The following is a 19,530-nucleotide window of genomic DNA, read 5'->3' on the forward strand; positions in this document are numbered from 1 at the left end:
AACACGGAGACTGCCTGGATGTTATTTTATCTCAAACGTGTTATGACTGTGTGTCGTTACATGATTATTAATCTAAGATGATTTATGTGCATTATTTTTAGAAATACTGTTGTTACAAATTTTGCTTTGTTAAATATCTATTCATTTCCGTTATCCAAAATAATAAAATGTTATTTTCGTATTCACGACTTGCCTTTTCTTATAAAAGCAATGTTAAATCACAAAATCACTTGTTGTTTGACACGTTGTTAATCTTTTTTCGCAGCCGTTTGTCACCTTGTTTGATTACATCCCATCAGTTCAACTTATTTTAAAATGGCCATTTTAATTTTATCTGTTAACTATTTTTTATCGTGTCATTTAATTTTAAAATGTTTGTTTGCCTCACATAGCCAATCGCTAAATTTGTATGTAGCATAATGTTGCACATCAGACAGCCTTGTTTCATCGTACGAACGTATTCTGTTGTTGTTGTTGTTGGCCCTGTTATAAAACATATCGTCATTTCAATTCTTTGTATGTTTTCATGTTGATCATTCATGAATAGAAATTTGTATCCAATTTATAAACAAAATAGATGCCAGCGAATAAATTGATATGCTGAACAATAAGTGATAAATACTTATATTGTTTTTGTTGGTCCAGTATAATGAACAGGCATCCAACACAATTATTCAAATGTTACAATTTGCTAATTTACAATGATACATCTATATACACATGTGCACGCACATAAACTCACAGGCACACGTACACAATCCTCACATACAAACGTGCATAGATCTACTTCTAGGTAAACACAAACACATAAGCATACACACAGTCACATACGTAGAGGCACACATGCATGCGTCCAAGTTAACATCTAACAAAACACATAAGTGTAATAGTTAATGAATAATGGCTACCTGAAGTTTTAAACCGGTGCAAAATAATTAGCTTAACGCAAAACATGGTAAACTTCAAACTTCAACAACATTATCCTGCAGTAACAAATAAATATTATAAATAATTTATACTGAAATTTCAGAAAACTCTTGTTTCAAGTGCACATTATTTGTTCGCACGCCTGTGTCGTGCCGCTTGTAAAGAAGTGCAGAAGAAGAACGTTGTACACATAACACATACATGTATTCATCACGTGCTTATCTTATTAGATTATCCTATACACAAACGCCCAGAGCAGTTTTAATTTATTCATTATAATTTTTAGTTTATCATTCAGTCTAGTTGATTAAATCAGAGTTGTAAGTTTTTTGGGATTATATTTATCTACTATGAATGTTTAATTATTATTAACCTGCTCTACAATTGCAAATTGGTTCATCAAACCAGTTAACTTTTCGAACAGAGTGAATATTTTTCAAGCAGGGACACGAGGAAGAGGAATTGAAGTTTGATTGACAGGAGGGATGGGAAGGAAATTGTAACAGATTCAAACAGGCATTTCAGTTATCCGCACGTGCCAAACCTTCACCAATATAGCAGCTATTTCAACAATTTTTCCATTAAATTATTGAAAAACATTTTAAAACTAAAAAAAATAAAAGTGAAAATTTGTTGTTCTCATCAACAGATATATAAATATATAATGTATTTCATGTATATCTTTTTAGAACAAGCAAATATTTTGCAGCACGCATATTAAATATTTTAAATAATTTCATCACCCTCAATAAGGAAATTAGATACAAAAAAAGACGAAATACGAACAAGAAAAAATATTGAAAACTAAAATATTATTTAATAAATTTTAAAACCGAAAAAACAAAAAAATTTACATTGAAAACTATTTTTTTACACCGGGAAACAGAAACACTCAACTCTAAGAAGAAAAAACATTGCGACATGAATATTTAAAGCAGCACAGCGGCCACCAGATTTTTCTCAGTCAAAAACACCAACAGCAGTGGAAAAGAATTAACTTTCGTAAAAACTTTACCTCAAGTAGAAAGAATTATTCATTTCTATGAGTAAGAAACTCCGTAGGTTGTTGTAGATACATCTTTTCTAGCATCGTACATCATGCATCATACATCATGCATTGCTGTTTTATACGTATGTTTTATTTCATAATACATTAGAGCACCATGCACATATAACGTTTTATGGTGTGTATGAATAATACAGTGTGAATAAAAATAAAAAAATATTATGATGATTCTAAATATTTATATTTTAAAACAAATGTTGCGATATATTTATTTTTTTAGTTTTTTTTTAAATAATTCACCATCCTGAAATAGAATGCCCATCTTACATCCCTGTGAAAATGCAAACGGTAATTGTACTATGTAAAATAAATCTTGCGTTAAAATTATTCAATAAAATGCTTGTGTTTTTAAAAGCTAAAAATGGACATCTATGTAAAGTGCCTGAGACGAAATATACATATTTGCACAATCCTACAACATTTGTGATGTGAATTTTCATGTCAATAGTTCAGCATGTTTGGTCGTTATGATACAAATTATGTACAGATTTATGTAGGTGCGCCAAAACATTTTTGTCTTTATGACATTTAACGTAAGGTTCTACGCATACTTTAAAAAAAATCGACCATCTATCAAGAAAACAACACAAATTTTGAAGAACTTGTTATGTATTTTTATGCAAAATTTTAAAAATTATTTGAATTACATTTCATCCTTATTGATGCAAATTACAGTAGAAAATTTCTGATACAATTTTAAAAGTTCAAGCCCGGTGCCAAAAAGAAATGAGGGTTTTTTTGAGTTTAGTCATGCCATTTCATTTGTTCTTCAACGTGACAATCCTCCGAAAAATGTTTAAGAGTGAATTTAAATAAATATATAATATATTACAAAACAAAGTTTCCAAAGTTTATTACAGGAAGGTTTGATTGAACAAATTTTTAAAGCTAATTGTCATTGGAGAGCGAGTTTGATTGGTGCTGAATCTGACAATAACCCGGGTTGGTTTTTATTTTATCCAGTTTGACGTGCAAGCAAATGTACCCACTTAAAATCTTTCAACGCAGTAAATGTTTTGCGTTAACAGCCTGGCCAGATAACATGCGACCGACATAATTGATCGTTTAAAATCGATTAATGTTGAGACACTGCCCTGTTAACTTGCTTTTTAAAAGAAAGTTGAATGACGTTTGACCTGATGACTACCAGCCATCAGCATTGTTTTCATTGTATATTGATGCAAAATGTACTTAAACATATGCTAAGATGACTTGAGCATGTACAAGACTTTGGTATCGCTTTCATGTTATCATTTATAATAATTTCTTTGAAGATTAATTTCGCAAATGTGCTGCCTCACTATTTTTAATTTGTGTCATTCTATGTCATGCTACGTTGGGTTAGGAAACAAACATTTAACAAAACTGAAATGGTTGGAACATCGAAAATATTTCAATATATGACATCGTTTTAATGATTTTTGAACACACCTACATGTTTGTGAATTGATCTATAGGTATATATGTACACGTGCAATTTACATCTACGCACATTAAGTTTATAAATATTTAGTAGAATCTGCAATAGTAAACGATCGTGAGCAGACCCGTCTTGAAGGTTGAAGAGGCATTCAGTGATTCGCAACTGGAATCCCTGGCGGCTGTTGCCGAGCAAGATGCCAACGAAACCATCAACGCGCACCGATGATCGCTGCTTGTTCTCCACGGCGGAATTTTATGAAATTGACATCTGGCTTGTTTGTGATTGCTCTAATGCTTGCTACAGATATAAAAAAAATGGACAAATATTCTATTAAAGTATTATTTGACGTTGTAGAGAGAACAATTGTTAAAACGGAAAAACTACTCCAGGACCGTTTCATTGAGCTGTGAAGACATGAAAATTGAATTTAAAAGTGAACTGGGACTGACCGACCCATTAACTTAACTCTAGATACTTCTTGTGCTTGATACCCACACACACATACACACACACACACACACACACCACACACACACAACACTCACACACAACACACACACATCCGCAAACATTCATGTGCCCACAACATCACACACACACGCTCATGTAAATTTATGCAAATTCATTTTTCCGAAGTAAAATTTCTTTTAAAAAGAGCTTTTAGATAAAATAATATGAAAACAAGAAAAAGAAAGAAAACGTATTGAAACTTAAAAATACCTAAACCCCATATTACTTAATTGTATAATATTTTTATTCTACAAATATTTATAGAAAATTGTAAAAAATAAAATGAATTGGCCCACTAAATAGAAGAATGAGTGAATGAATAAATGAACAAAATTAAAAACAAAAAGGGAAAATTAAATAAGAGCGATCGGCGAACTTTTGGTTCAGTTGAGACTGCTTTAGGCAGCTCATTCTACTGAGTGCGTGCGTTCTGCTGAATTGAGTTGGAAAATTAAAAATTTATAGATGGATTTGAGGTTTTGACATCATTTTGAAGATTCTAGCCTGGGTGTTCTTGCTTTGGAGGTCATGGATAATCTGTTTGAGTTGTTCCTTCAGGTTGGTTTGTTTCAGGATGTTTCGCGGATATATTTCCACGTCTGCATGATTTTGCATGTAGTTTTTTGTTTCCATATTATTATTCAATAATACACTAGGGTTTATCTCAGTGTTTTGTATATTTCGAAATTATGTGAATGTACATGCAGGGCTCCATCAGCGTCAGGTTTCTGATATTTCATTTAAAAATTTTTGTACAGTTTCTATGGTACAAAAAAATGTTTCAATTATCTTCATGCTATTTACGGTGTTAATATTGATTTTTTTTTTAATTTTTGCTTTCTGTAAGATAAATAAGAGATTTAAAAAATGAATTAACCAATGAATGAATGAACAAATTGAAGGAAGAAAAATAAATAAACAAACCAGAGAAAGAAAAAAATGAATGAATGAATGAATGAATGAATGAATGAATGAATGAATGAATGAATGAATGAATGAATGAATAATTGAACAAAAAATGATTGAAAAACTGGTGTTTTGGGGAAAGTTGAATTGATTTAATGGCAACCGCTGAATTAACGTGAATTGAATTTATGTTGTAAAGAATTTAATATGAATCCCGGTGATTTTTATAATCCATGAAAAATGTCTGTAGATTTTTAAATAATTGTTATTTGTCTTTGGAAATATGTTTGCACTGCAACAAAAAATAGAAAGAGAGAATTGTTTATACAAATTACATTTACTTATTGTTACGTGTATTCTGTAATAAGCATATTTTTTTCATTCTTAATATTTTTAATTTGAAAAAGTTTCCAACGTTCCAAATATGTTTGTATAAAGAATTTTCATGAAATGTCTTTCCGAAAATAATTTACAATTTTAGGAGCATACATCTTAGAAAATAAATTAAAAATAATCACTGGGCACAAACGCTGTCTCGTCTCACCTACAGTCAGAAAAAATTGTGCAAAAAATCCAACCTCACAATAAATTGAATTACATTTTGTACCGCAGATTGTTCAAACAATGTCTCAACAATTTTATAACAGAATGTAAACGAGTTGTACAACTTCTTGCACGCAAAATGTACAACGAAATGTACATTATATAGACTACTGACCATTGAATAAAACATATTAGGGATTGTATCACCTCTTCGCATGATTCATCTCTCCGCACAACTTCAACATACGTCTCCTTCCTCTTGTTTCTGATGTTTCTATTGCTGTTGCTGATGAGGTTGCGTTGATGTTGTTGTGTTAGCGCTATTGCGGTTGATGCAGCTGTTGATATAATTGTTAATAAAAAGGTTGATGTGAGTTTGCTGGACACGCCCACACGCCCCATTTCCCCATAGTTCCTCTGCCCTGTGTTGCAGGTGCATTTCATCGTATTGCACGCTACACTGCTTGCTGCTCTTTTGGTTTGGGACTTGAATTTTTTCATTGCTTTGCGATTTTTTATCTCGTTGCTTTTTCTTCAAAAAACAGTACTTAAAAATTATAAAACAATTGTAGAACAACCATAGCATACCTGCAAGCTTGGAATAATGGCAGCAAAAACCACGAACGCAACAACAGCAACATCAAGCACAACAAAGAATACAACAACAAACGCTACAACGAACCCAACAACAACAACAAACGGCGAACGAAACAACAACATCGTAATTTAGTGAACCGTCACCTAAAAATATAACAACGGCAATATTTTTTCTCGAAAAATAATAAGTTCTTTAAAGGCCAAAACTAAAAATCATGATAAAATTTTTAACATAAAAAAAAATAAAACAGAAAAAATAATATGCAAAATAAATAATTCTTCATTATAGCAACTTTAAACAACAAATAAACTATTTATATGCTAATTTAAAAACGCTGAAGAGCCAACCAATAAGCTGTGAGTTGAACCAATTTTGTTAGCTATTTCCTACATTCAATGTTACACATTAAACGTCATGTTTCGCGCTTCGTTCAGATTTTTTGGTCTATTCCATAAACGTCTATTTAATGCCGGCGATTCAATCAAAGACGTGATGCAATTGGACGAATGACGTCATGTGATGTAATGTAATGGAGGCTGGCGTGCTGTTGATGTCATCATCTGGAAGGATGATTATACATATTAATAGTCCCAAGTAAGAAATCTAGCAAATGTGACGTTATTGGGTATGTGATGCTGAGAGGTTTCATGTGTATGATGTGATTGATTGATCATCTGATGATAGGTTGATGTAATGACGTCATGTGTTGATGTGATGACGATGAATTAGATGGTGATAAAATTAATTGATGTGATGATAAGATGATGCCATCTAAAGTTAGCTATTGTTAAATTGTTAGCTATTTCATAGACCCACCTCTGCCCTCCGTATTAATATTAGAAATTACTAACTAGTTTTGGTTTAGCAATTTTAATCGTACGAAAAATCATAGCGCCCATATTGAGAAAAATATTTTAGCCACAGATGGAAAATTAGAGCAGTCAAAACTCTCAAATAAGCCATTTTTATAACATTTCTGTGTTCCCAATAGTCATGTATTGGTTGCAATCAAAAAGTTACTTTACGATTATTATTTCGGAAATTATTTTTTATTTTAACAACATTTATGTTTTAACACCCATGAAGAAAAAGTGTTTAAATTTTTAACATATTAACAACGAAGGTACGTTTAAACGTCTGCCAAACAAATTCCACCCAACCCAACTAAAGCAATATTACTTTCTGTCTTCATAAGGTTTCAATCACCAAATTAAATTTTTCAAAATAATTTCTTCAAAATTAAAAGGTGAAACTAAGTTGCAGAAGATCGTGTTTAAATACTTTAAATGATAAAGAAAATGTTCCTTCTTAAGTTTATGTCCACTAGACAACAAAAAAATGTCCCCATCGTTATTCACGTTTTTAAATTTTTTCATTCTTCGCAACTCTAAAAAAATTTTTTGGTGCTCATAAATTTTCCGCAGTTATTAATTTTTGGCAAACTATAGGTTTAATAGAAGGAATATAAGGATGAAAAATGTTTTACAAGATCATTCAATTTGCATCGGCATTATTTATGATAATAGCAATGAACTATAGAATCGTTATAACAATATAATTATAAAAATAATTAAATTAATATTTATAAGAATTTGTAAATAATAAAATGAAATTAATAAAATGAACAAAGGTGTTGCAAACTCCCAATAAATACTTTAAAAACCCTGGTGACAGTCTGCAATGGTGCCTCATGGAGATGCCTGCCGACTTGAAACAGGAAATTGAATTAATTTATGTTTCCATGGTGAGGAGCAAAAAGATTTTATAAATTGTCAACGGAAAATTTTGAATTTAGTGTTGTTTTTATTTCTTGCTAAAATTTTAAAATTTAAAAACTTGATTACCGGCAATGATTTTTCACTCCTTTTAAACCCATTTAATGTTGGCACACATTCCATGGAATAACTCATGTGCCTATATCACCGACAAATCATTCCACATTTCATGGCATTCCGATTTTATGTAAACAGCAATGCTGCATGCAAGTTCCATTGTGACATGACAATTGTCGAAGTGATGCAATACATCTGTGAAGCACGTTTGTAGAATTGTCTATTTCGTGAATTTAAATTAGGTATGCAATCAACTGTTATCAGAAATGAACAGTTCTGTAAATAGAATGATTGAATAATTTTAATATTACCTTTTAGCTATTAACTAACCGCAGAATATTAATCTTATCAAACGTCATATACTATGAATGCTAATATATTTTTCGTATCAACGAATGAGAACACGAAAAGAATTGAACAAAACGTGGTGCCATTTTTAAACTATGATGGCTCTTTGTCTTTTTCAGTTTTCAAGAAACTTCTGCCATATGTGAAAAAAAATCCCGTCGAATGATCAAAAAATTTCAGAAAACACTTTCATTTTGAATTTCACTGACTTACAGATGTGGAAAATAGATAAACATTTAAAACAACAGCCTGTGCTAACATAAACATTTGAAACAACTTACATAACATGACATAAACATTTAAATTTTCAACAAGGAACAAGATGGACCACACTTAATGGCTGTAATAACGAGGGAATGACCTCGCAACACATCCAAGTAACATTTTGTCGCAACTCAACAACGATATATCAACCAGCGACAAGCCCAAACAATGAGAGAAAATAAATGCACATTTGTGCATTGAGATAACGTGCAACAAGAGTGAACGACCTAGCAACATCTATATTGAAAAGATGACGTTGAATTAAAAACTACATGACATTTTTATTAATTAGGGAGAGATAAAAAATATCACTTTGAAACTAACATCAACAAAAATACAAAACATTAAGTCAAACGGCAACAAATTGCGAAAACTTTGCAAGAGAAAAATAAATCTTTTACCGAAGAAAACAATCTAATTTATAAAATAAATAAACAATTTAAAAATTTGAATTTAAAAGTAGTAAAAAATTTCTAAAGTAAACAACAGAGTTTAAAAGTTTTAATTACACAACAGGGTATCATCAGATTTTTCCACAATGAGCAAAAAAATTACAGCAAGATAACAAGCACGAACCTAACAAAAAATATACAATTATTGAAAATAAAAAAAACTTACAAACAGCTAAAAAAACAACTAACAAACCGACCAGACCACTAACAAGAAACCAACCAATCAACAAACCAACCAAACAACCAACCAATCAACAAACCAACCGAAAACCAACAAACGAGTCAACCATCCAACTAGACAACAAACAAACAATTTTCAACCATCCACAGACAAGAAACAGAAATAACTAAACAAACCGATACTGGACGTCTCGTTGTCTACTCTGATTAGTTCAACAGCATAAATCCAGAAATCCGTGGCTACTGCAAGCGCCAGTGCTCCCGCTGCCACCAAGCCAAAAGTTAAAGATATCAAACTGAATGCCCGCTCACCAAATTTCATGATGGTGGTGGTTGTGTGGTGATGATGGAGAAAATTATAAAAAAAATGATGATTGCGGGGATAGTGATGATAATGCTGGTGATTGTAGTGGTGGTAGAAGTGGTGATAAGATGATGATAATGATGATGACGGCAAATTTTTTGAAGATAGAAATAGATGATTTACTGGCAACAAAAAAATTAGAATAATGTTGAATATTGTTGGCGTTTATGATGCTTTTGCTGACAATGACGACGGTGGTGATGATATCAAAAAGACGATGGTGGTGATAACGATAATGGTGTTGTTGATATGCGGTGGCCCGATCGGAAGCAGTTATTGAAAGTTGGTGCAATCGAATGGCGAACAATTAGGATCCGTAAGATTTGCATGTCTGCAGCATGAGGATTTTTTTGAACTTTTCCCTCTTTTTGTGACGGCGTGCCTGTCGGTGTTGTATTCCTGGTGGTTTGTTGGTGGAAGATGCAATTAATTAGATGTTGCGGGCTGGAGTGCTTGTTCTTCCGAAATAATTTGATTGTCTCTCTGGATTGATGCTCACTTCACTCTTCCTTTCTCCAATTTAATTATTGACCACACGTAATTTTATTTATTTATTTATTATTGTTTTTATATATTTTTTTATAAAGCAAGTTTAAATAACTGTTTAATTTATTTATTTGTATGTATGAAACTTTACAGATTAAAATAGCAAAACTGAATTTAGAAAATATTTATGAAGTTTTCAAAATGTAAAACAATAAACGAACCACAAATTTAATAACGCAACAACGTATCATGTTACATATAAAAAGAGCAATATTTTTTCTTTTCAAATTTCCTTTCCTATTCCATACATTAGTTCTTTATTCAACAAACTTTCAAACAAAAAGTCTAAAAATTAGAAAAGCGGGGATGTATTCAATTTTTTTTTCAAAGACTTTCAAAACTTACAACGAGCATGAATGCCAACTTTTAAACTTTTTTTTAAAGTCACAAAATAAATTAGTACTAGCAAAAATTGCCAAAAAATTATTATTCCATTAATTTTTATTAGTGTGGTTATAAATGCAAATATTCTTTATAAGTCAATACAGTTACATTAACGAGCCTAAGATAGATGGGAAAACTCTTCTCAAGTAACCATCCGAATGTTAAAAATAAGTCCGACTTGACTATTGAGTACTGAGGCTTACTTGGCAAGTAATTTCGACAAAATCACGCAACTCATAACCTTGCAAGAACACATCGCAACAATACTTTGCACTGCACTGTAACGAAACGGAAGGAAAACTGGAGCGACATCCAGCACTGTTTAATGATGACGGCACGGGATGTAATTTAAAAGTTGTCAATTAACATTAGCTGATGTAACGCGAAAAATCTATCTTACTCCTCTTCATGCAGAACATCCAATATGTTACGTCTCTCAACCAACTTACAGCCGAAATGGCTGTATATTTGCAACAAATATACATGTACATTTATATATGTAGCTTATAGGATGGATGATTCGCGATGTATGGTACGCATTGTGCCAGACCAAAAGGACCTCACGTCTTTGTTGTGTATACAACATACGCGTGCGTGTATGCACAAATAAATGTTTTCATGTCATTTTTGGAAACACTGGCAACTGTCTTTCTGAGCCACAAGTTGACAAAAATAATTCAAAAATACATGAACAATATCTGCAGATTAAGAAATTAAACTAATCAATTTGATAAAAATAAACCCTGGCTCTTCAATGATAAAAATTCAAACCATCAAAAATTTGTTAGCAACGCTACGCATCTTATCAACAATCATCAGTGGACGGTGGTCACTTGAACAGACTATAAATGAACATCGAACTTAGTGTAAAATTCTTGACAATCGTTGTTTTTTTTACCTGTCTGCCTAAGTATCTTAAGTTTTACTTTCTAAGCAAGGATGCTAAATTAAACAACCAGAGAGGTCTATGAATAAATCGGGCAACCAACTAGCATTCGAAAAATTTGAGAAAATAGCCTACTCAGCACATCTACATTTAACCTACATTTAATTTAATTTAATTTAATTTAGTTTTTTCAGTCATTAGGTGGTTTACTTTACGTTATGTTTTATTTGAAAAACGTTGAATTGTCTTTCATCGTTTCGTTTCAATTTTCGTTCTATTGTGCCCTCGTCTGCCATCTACACCTCACCTAACGCAGTCCAATCATTCGTGAAAAAAACTTTCATGTCAATTTTCACAATTTGTTGAAAATTTTTTTTTTAAAATAAAAGTAAGAATAAAAGAGCGGCTTGAATTTTCTTGTCGGCGGGTGTCAGGCAGAACTTCACTGCGGCTGTTAAGTTTTGGTCACGTTAAGCATGTTTTTGCTAACTTTTTGTCCAATTATGCAAATGACTTTAGGCCTGCAAAACCAACAAACATAACCTGAATCTGTCTTGCTAATCGTTCCTGGAAACGTCAACATGAACACTTTAACATGATGCATTTGTACTAAAACATGGTGAATGTATAGTACTATAACGTGACGTGTGTGTAAACTATAACATGATGCATGTATACATTGATTGATATCCTGTACTTTGAACATTCCAATCAATTTTTGGAAAAGTTATCGCGTCGACAATGCATTCCAAAGAATGACAACAAAAGCAAATAAAAAATTAAAATAAACAAAATTTCCCAATTTTCTCGTTTGTCTCACGAAAGCAAAAAAGTTTTTTTTCAAAGTGGAGGACCCATCTGAATAGAGTACAGCAACTTGCATTGCATAATTTTGTAACACATTTTATCTTAAATATTTTATTATTTGATAATGCAATTTTGACAACTCGCAAGATTCATTCCGTGAAGTTTTTAGAATTTATTGCAATTACGCTTCTGATATTGTTACAATATTTTCATATACGTTATAATATTATCAAAAACTTTGAAATATTTCCTTCCCTATTAAAAATGTCACAGGACCCGGATGTTGAATCAGTGCACATGACGCAAATACTACACATAAAGACAGTTCAAAGTATTGTTGTCCCATGAATGCTCTAATGGGATGACACACACGTATGTATGTGTTTCAAAATGTATGTGTGTGTGCGTGTTTCTGAACGTGTGTGTGTATTTATGAATGTGTGTTTGCATACCAAATAATACATAGGTTTTTTTTTTTTAAAAAACATTAGGTATTCATTTATTTATACTTGTGTTTTATTGTCAGTGGACGCGAACTTGATCAGCGTAAGTGAATGTGTGCATGCGTTTAAAAATGTATCATTTGGCTAGAAGATGTAAGTTTATGCTGTTTATTATGTAAAAGCAAAAAACTTTCCATTAAAATGTATGTTTATGCTGTTTATTTAAACTAAATTACAAAAGTGCCCGCTTGTCAATTAATGGCCCAGTTGAAGTAATGTACAAAAGTTAATTTTATTATCATTATATCACATTAGCCTGCATTAGGTGGCTTTTATTAATGGCCTTTTCAATACGAAACTCATTCAAATTATTCTCTTTATTACCTCCATAAATTTCGCTCGTCATTGTTTGGCCAGTATATTTGAGATATTTGTATTTGAAGATGTGTTGTTGTTAGTTTTAGTTGCTACAGGCACGCAAGCAGGAATCGCAGCAGATGCGTGTGGCTTACTTTACATGCTGTTTGCATGTATGCTTGGTGCCTTGGGTGCTAACACTAAACACGTTTATTTATATCAAGAAACATACTTGAACTTTTATTTACTGCATTTTTAAACAAATGTAGGTGCTGGCAATGCTGAAGTTTATATAAATAAATAAATTTTACGTTGAGATTCAAATACTGCAATGCAATGTTTTGTTAAGTGCCGTTGTTTGTTCAGTTTTTTGGTCTATCATACAATTTGTCTTCAAATTTTGTTATTAAGACCAGTTATTTTGTAAAAAATTTAAATAAATTTTTTTGTAGAGACTGACAAACTTGGTAAGTCAAAATTTTCACTAAATTAAATAAAGATTTGGTTCAACTTAGCTTTAACCCTAGCAACATTTCCATTGTGAGGATCGTAACACTATGCCTTTGGTTTTGTTGTAGGCCTATGTAGGAGAGGTTGAAGAAACTGCAAAGTTGCACGTTGGCACAAAGAGCCATCATTCCATATTCATTCCTGTCGCTTTCCATGGGTGTTGAGTATAGAAATGTAGAACGTGATTGTCAACGCAATCTCATTTTCTGAACAATGGATGTTTTACCTTTGAAATTTAAAAATAGCTTGGAGATTTTTGTAAAATTAAAAAGTTAATTATGCGCAAATGTAATGTATGGCGGCATAGAAATTTTGAATTCTTTTGTCATAATATTTTTTTTAAATTAGCAAGTAATTTCTCATTAAAAAAACTTGTCAACATTTCTATTTAAAATTCAAACGAACTTTATTTGAACGACAGTCAACTCGAGACCATTGTCTATTCAAAGTTTTCAAAATGTTAATTGAGGAAACACTGAATGAGATGGCGTTTATGTTTATTATTGTATATATTATCACGATGACAAAGATGGGGACAAGGATGATGATAGTACTGATAACGGTGGTGGTCCTTTTCATAAGACCATCTATTTATAGACAAAATTAAATTTGTGATGTACGGTTTGCATGGCGATACATTTTGCATCCAACTATCTTTGAATGAAATTGCAACATTTTTTTGTTGATTATACGCTTGTGCAAATATAAATTGCCTTTTTAAACGTATCTGTAATATCTTATAAAAAAATAATTTGCTGAAAAACTCTCTGGCATTTTTAATGTTGCTTGTCTGTTCTTAGTAGTAACATACAATATTTGTGAGACCTTTGAACAGAATTTCAAGTACAACGTTTTCCTGATAGAAATTAAAAATTCCTCTTTGTGTCCCAACCTCATCCATCAGAAGGTCTCCAATTGATATTTGATCAGGTGATGCAGACCAATGAGCTCTGTTGTGGAGATGAAAGACCGATTGAAAAATTGAATTTTAATTGATGGATTGTCTCTGAGGCGATCTCCAATGCGTGCACAAAATTCATCCAATTTATTTTCTAACCCACCTCCACTAAATTTGTTTTCAAACCTTACTGCCCAACTCGTGCGTGACATTATGAAAGTTTCACACCCCTCGTACCTTCCTACCGTGCATCGGTTTAAAATAAACAGTTGACATTTTTTTCCAATTGATAAGGAAAATATTCAAAGTTTTAGTGATGTTTTAACACATTATTTTTTTATTAATAAAAATTTTAGATAAATTTAACCCGACTAGATATTTTCTATCAAAAAACGATATTTTCTATTCATTTTATTGATACGAAAATTTTGTTTTCAATAAATTGAACGTTCAATATAACATTGGTTCACGTTAGTATTATTTTGATAAACTAATTAATGACAAATCTTTTTTGAAAATTTCAATACAAATTTCAATGAAATATTTAAGCGTTTTTACGATTCTTTGGAACTAAATAAATTTATTTTTGTTGAAATGAGTTCATTTTTATTCAAATAATAAATTAAAAATAAAAAATTTTACGAAAGTCCATTCAAAGTTGGGTTTCGTTTTCCAAAAAATAGACCACTTTCTGGCAAATTGTCAGCTTCACCTCGCTTCCCAAACAATACTTCGCTAGGTTTGACGGGCTGACCAATGCTAGAGATCGGAATATACTGAAATTCTTTGCCGTGAAAAAAATCTTTATCAAGAGGGTACTGGTTGACTCTTTTACCAAAAAACAATCCGCTGTCTGGCAGTTCTTCCGATCGCTTGCCAAAGAAAAGACCGCTGTCGGGAAGCTCTTGGGACATCTCCTTTCCTTCCCTCAACATCTCAACGTTGCTGTATTTGTTAAAGTTGTTGCCGTATGGTTTGCCTGACGAGTCCTGCACTTGCGCAAATAAGTGAAGGTAGATGAGAATCAGTTTGATGCTTGTGGAGATGGTTTGTTTTGTGCCTGAAATACTCTGGAACGGACTCATGTCTTTTATAGTTTATTGCTACCAGAAAACGCCAAATTTTAAAATTAAAAAGTTTTGTTTATAAAAACTAAAATAATTTAAAATATTGTAGAAAATATTTCTCAATTTTATTTTCCTTCTATGGAAGAACGTGAAATAAAGCTCAATTTATAGTGCAAAATGTAAACGTTGGTTATAATTGAACTGATGATGAGCAATCATCTTGCTGCTTTTGGTGGCAGAGAAATTGTTCTTGCCGGTAGCAGAAAACAAAATTGTATTATTTAGTTGTCAAGCAACCGCGATTTTTCTTGCAAATAAGTTTACGGCCTTTTAACTACTCACAAAAATTTAGCAAAGTTTTTTTGGTAATAAACAAATTTTTTAAAAATTTCGGTAATTTGATTGTTAAGAAGCATGGACGTTATGGGAATAACAAAATTTTACATCGTTTGTTCACATTTTCATAACATTCGGAAACAGTTCAATTCACATCTAATTACAAAAACAACATCGCCATTTGAATTTTCAACAAAAATATTATAGGGCACCGGCAGGAACCAAAGAAAAATCAAACCCGTACGTGAAGGACCAAATTTGAAAATTGTTATTTTCATTGCATGAGTTCAACTGCGGCATTTGATGACCCTTGTGTGGAGTGATTGCGTTCGTTACTTGTTCTAGGCACAAATCTCTAACAATATTATTTCGTTTGAATTTAACTTGAATGAGACCTTTAACAATAGTTTCCGTTGATTTCAAAGACCAGACCCCGAAACGTTCGAGAGCCTGCTGGTCATCTTTTGGTGGACACTCGTCGAGTTTGAGTAGGACACTATATTCCGGTATTTGTATGCATTTGTCTCGATAGCGCATGATTCCTTCTTTGCTTAGAGAGAAATAATTACTCGGAATAATTTTGTGATGGTAACACACGTAAGTCATCCCGAGATAATAATCTTCCGTTATTTCCCAACACCATTTTGATTTATCGTTAGTTACTTCTCCGTAAAATACTGAATCCATAGGTGGCGCTTCTAACTGAGGCATTATGTTATACATGTACCATTCGAAGTTTTTACAACCTAAATTTTTTCGCAATAATTTTCTTTCATTTAGCGATTGTAGATCTTCATCATTCAATTCTGCTCTTTTATATGAAAAAATTCTAGTGGAGGCATAAAAATATTTGCGCATTCCATCCATCCAGGTTTCTGTCACTCTAATTAAATTTTTCTGCACAATTTCCTCCTTATCGCCGTCGAACGTGTATGGAAACTCTTTGAAGACGTGTCCCATGTGCGAGCAGGTGACGGTGGTCACCTTCCCACCACACATCCACGCACGAAATCCAAGCTCAATATTTTCACCGCCCCAAACCTTTAGACCTTCGTCAAAATTTCCAATTTCTTCGAAATAATTTTTATCCACTGCGATAGCGCATCCGACAAGAGTTGGGGTGAAAAAAGGCAGGCCCGTGTCGCTGGCGTCCTTCTGTTCATGTTCTGTGGCCTTGATCCAGGTGTACCTGGTGTTGTTGTACGGTCAACATGTTACGTGATTGAAAGAATAAAAATCTAAATTTTATTTTTTAGTTTTGCTCAAAAACAAAGTTTACTTATTTAAAAAAGTGAAGTTTTAAATTTTTTAATTATCCTGTCATCTATCGAAAAATAATTATCTATGAAACAGTATTGTATTGCTATCATAATATTGGGATTTTTTGTTCAAAATTGAAATAATAATTAAACATTGGACCGACCTTAGATCCCAACTGAAACTGCCCTTGTGATAAATCCCTGGTTCTCCGATTTCCAAAGACATGGCATCGATGGCGTCTGTGAATGGTTGCAAAACTTGTTTTTTGTTCTTACGTATTTCGTCTAACAGTGGCTCCAACCACATTTCGTTGGCTTCAGAGTGGGCGTCGAGAAATATCAGCACGGGTCCCTCGGCCATTCTCGCTCCTCTCATCCTACTGACAATCAAACCTTGCCTCTTGTCATTCCTCACCAACTTAACTTTTGGTAATAATTTGACGTAAGTTGCCAGTGGTTGTTGGAGGTGTTCGTCTGGACTGCAATCATCCACGAGTATTATCTCGTTCAGTAATGAATCAGGACTTCTGTTGAGTACGCTGTGAATGGTGCGCAACAACATGGACAGTGCCTCATTGTAGAAGGGAATGATGACCGAAGCTTTCGGCAGATTTGATCTATCGTACGTGAATGTCTTGCAAATGGGAGGTCGGGTGTCCGGTACATTTCTGTCCAACGATTGCTGGTCGCTGTTAGTGACGTTGATGTTGTAGCGAGAATCTGGCGCTCTCCTTTGTGTTTTGATGATGTGCTTGTGAGCTGCTACGATGGCTGGCATATTTGACCGAACCTTATCCATAGCCATTTCTATTTTTTCAACGTTTTTCTGTTTATTTTCAGGAACTTTTAAAATGTTTACAGATTTTTGAGTAACGGATCTTTTCCACGATTTAACATTTTTGACGTTTTTTGGTTTAATTACTTTGTTTGGCCAATTAGGCATATGTATTGGATCAGAATCCATTCCATCAGCTAAAATATCATCAATCGGTGTCGGTACAATGCTGCGGCCGTCAGAGTAATCTTTGCCTCCCATAATTTTCTCCAAGACTATGTATGAACAAATTATGATGCATGCAATTGCAAGAAATATTACATAACCGTTTGTTCTATTATTCTCTTTCATTTTGATAAACTTTAAAAAATTTAACAAAATTAAATTTTTATTCTTATTTTTTTAAATAAGAAATACGTGGCTAACCACGTAAACCGACTGCACAACCTATCAGAAAGGTGTACACGAATAAATTAACATTTTAATTTTTATTCATATCATGCACTGCACGTATTGCAGTTGGAATTTGTTAATAAACTCATATGCCATTCATGACTGATTCATTCAATATTCACAATTCAAGGCTGACTGCTTACCATATTGTCACATTGTTAGGCTTTCATTTGTGTGCATTCGCCATACGCGCACGCACACACTGATAAACACACTCCAATTACAGAACACAAACACCACATACGCATATACACAACTTCACATTCGCAGTCATGTGTACGTAATTAAATTTTTTTCAATTATTTGACACTAAACATAAAATTTTTTCAAGTTTTATGAGACAACAGTTACCAAAATTTTTATAAAAATCATTATTTAACAGTTACCAACATTTTTATAAAAATCATTATTTAATTTAAATGAAGTTAAAATGTGTGATAACGTTTTCAATGTTTATCGAATAAATAAATTATAAAAAAATCTTTGTCGATTTATTTTTATGTAATAAATCTGTTTTTGATAAGAGAGGGTTTCATTTTTTGTGTTTTAACCAATATTATTTTTCTTTAAATTTGTCAAAATGAACAAAAATTTCACTTAATTTTTAAACTCATTCGAAAGTTGCCGCGTCAAAAATGTTTGGACTGATTACATATTTTCAAAAAGTCCGAAATTGAAATGCAGAGTTGTATGTAAATGTAACACTTTATTAACTTTATTAACTGTGTGTAACTGTGTATTAACTAACTTATGTACTATGTACACAATATTTGTTTTCTAGAAAAAAGTAAATATGGCAATATGTAAAAATATTTAATTACACGTTTTTAAATGTATCAATTGCGTAAAATAGTTAATCAGTACAAAAATTCATTTTATAAAAAGAAAGAGGAAGGCGTTGCCTTCGGGTTGTAGGTTCGTATCCTTCCACACAAGTAAAGTCGTTTAAAAATTAAACAATTTTTTCAAATTTACGGTTCTGACCCCAAATAAGATGAAACGTTAGTTAGTAACCTTTATTTTTGGTTGTCACGAAAAATCACCATACAAATACGGTTGAGGCAAAAGTTGGAAAGCGGCAATTTTCCATAACTTTCAATTGTCGTGAATTTGATCTCCCAGGAACACATTTCAAATAACAAATTATGAATCAACTACTAAAGCAACAACTTTGAAGATATCACTACAACAGATCATCCATCAATTTTCTTTATTTATTAATCAAAAATTGTTATTTGTATCAGCCACATTTTGTTAGAGTTCAGTTCGTATTTGCATACCAATAATCACTTACGTAAATGCTTGAATTTGAAGACAAAATCGTGTGACAACCAGCCAAAATATACTGATTAATAACCGATATAAATTCAAAGTTCAAAAATGAAATATCGAAATT

General features: G+C 32.3%; 3 protein-coding genes across 3 annotated transcripts; all 3 read right to left on the reverse strand.

Annotated features, from left to right (window-relative positions):
• Nucleotides 1–4,411: 4,411 nt before the first annotated feature.
• On the reverse strand, nt 4,412–5,819 carry HELRODRAFT_162349 (hypothetical protein; the record flags this gene model as incomplete). The annotated part of the gene is made up of 2 exons (XM_009024580.1): nt 4,412–4,478; nt 5,551–5,819. The coding sequence occupies 2 exons, from the start codon at nt 5,817–5,819 to the stop codon at nt 4,412–4,414; spliced, it is 336 nt and encodes a 111-aa protein (XP_009022828.1).
• Nucleotides 5,820–14,882: 9,063 nt separating this feature from the next.
• Nucleotides 14,883–15,329, reverse strand: HELRODRAFT_162351 (hypothetical protein; the record flags this gene model as incomplete). Its single annotated transcript, XM_009024581.1, has 1 exon — nt 14,883–15,329. One exon carries the CDS (start codon nt 15,327–15,329, stop codon nt 14,883–14,885), a length of 447 nt encoding a protein of 148 aa, XP_009022829.1.
• Nucleotides 15,330–16,301: 972 nt separating this feature from the next.
• HELRODRAFT_121380 (hypothetical protein) lies at nt 16,302–17,597 on the reverse strand (the record flags this gene model as incomplete). Its single annotated transcript, XM_009024582.1, has 2 exons — nt 16,302–16,836; nt 17,071–17,597. Coding segments are annotated over 2 exons (1,062 nt in total), but the record flags the coding sequence as incomplete, so codon positions are not given.
• Nucleotides 17,598–19,530: the final 1,933 nt, after the last annotated feature.

The sequence above is a fragment of the Helobdella robusta genome, assembly GCF_000326865.2.
Source record: "Helobdella robusta unplaced genomic scaffold HELROscaffold_4, whole genome shotgun sequence".
Taxonomy (NCBI): domain Eukaryota; kingdom Metazoa; phylum Annelida; class Clitellata; order Rhynchobdellida; family Glossiphoniidae; genus Helobdella; species Helobdella robusta.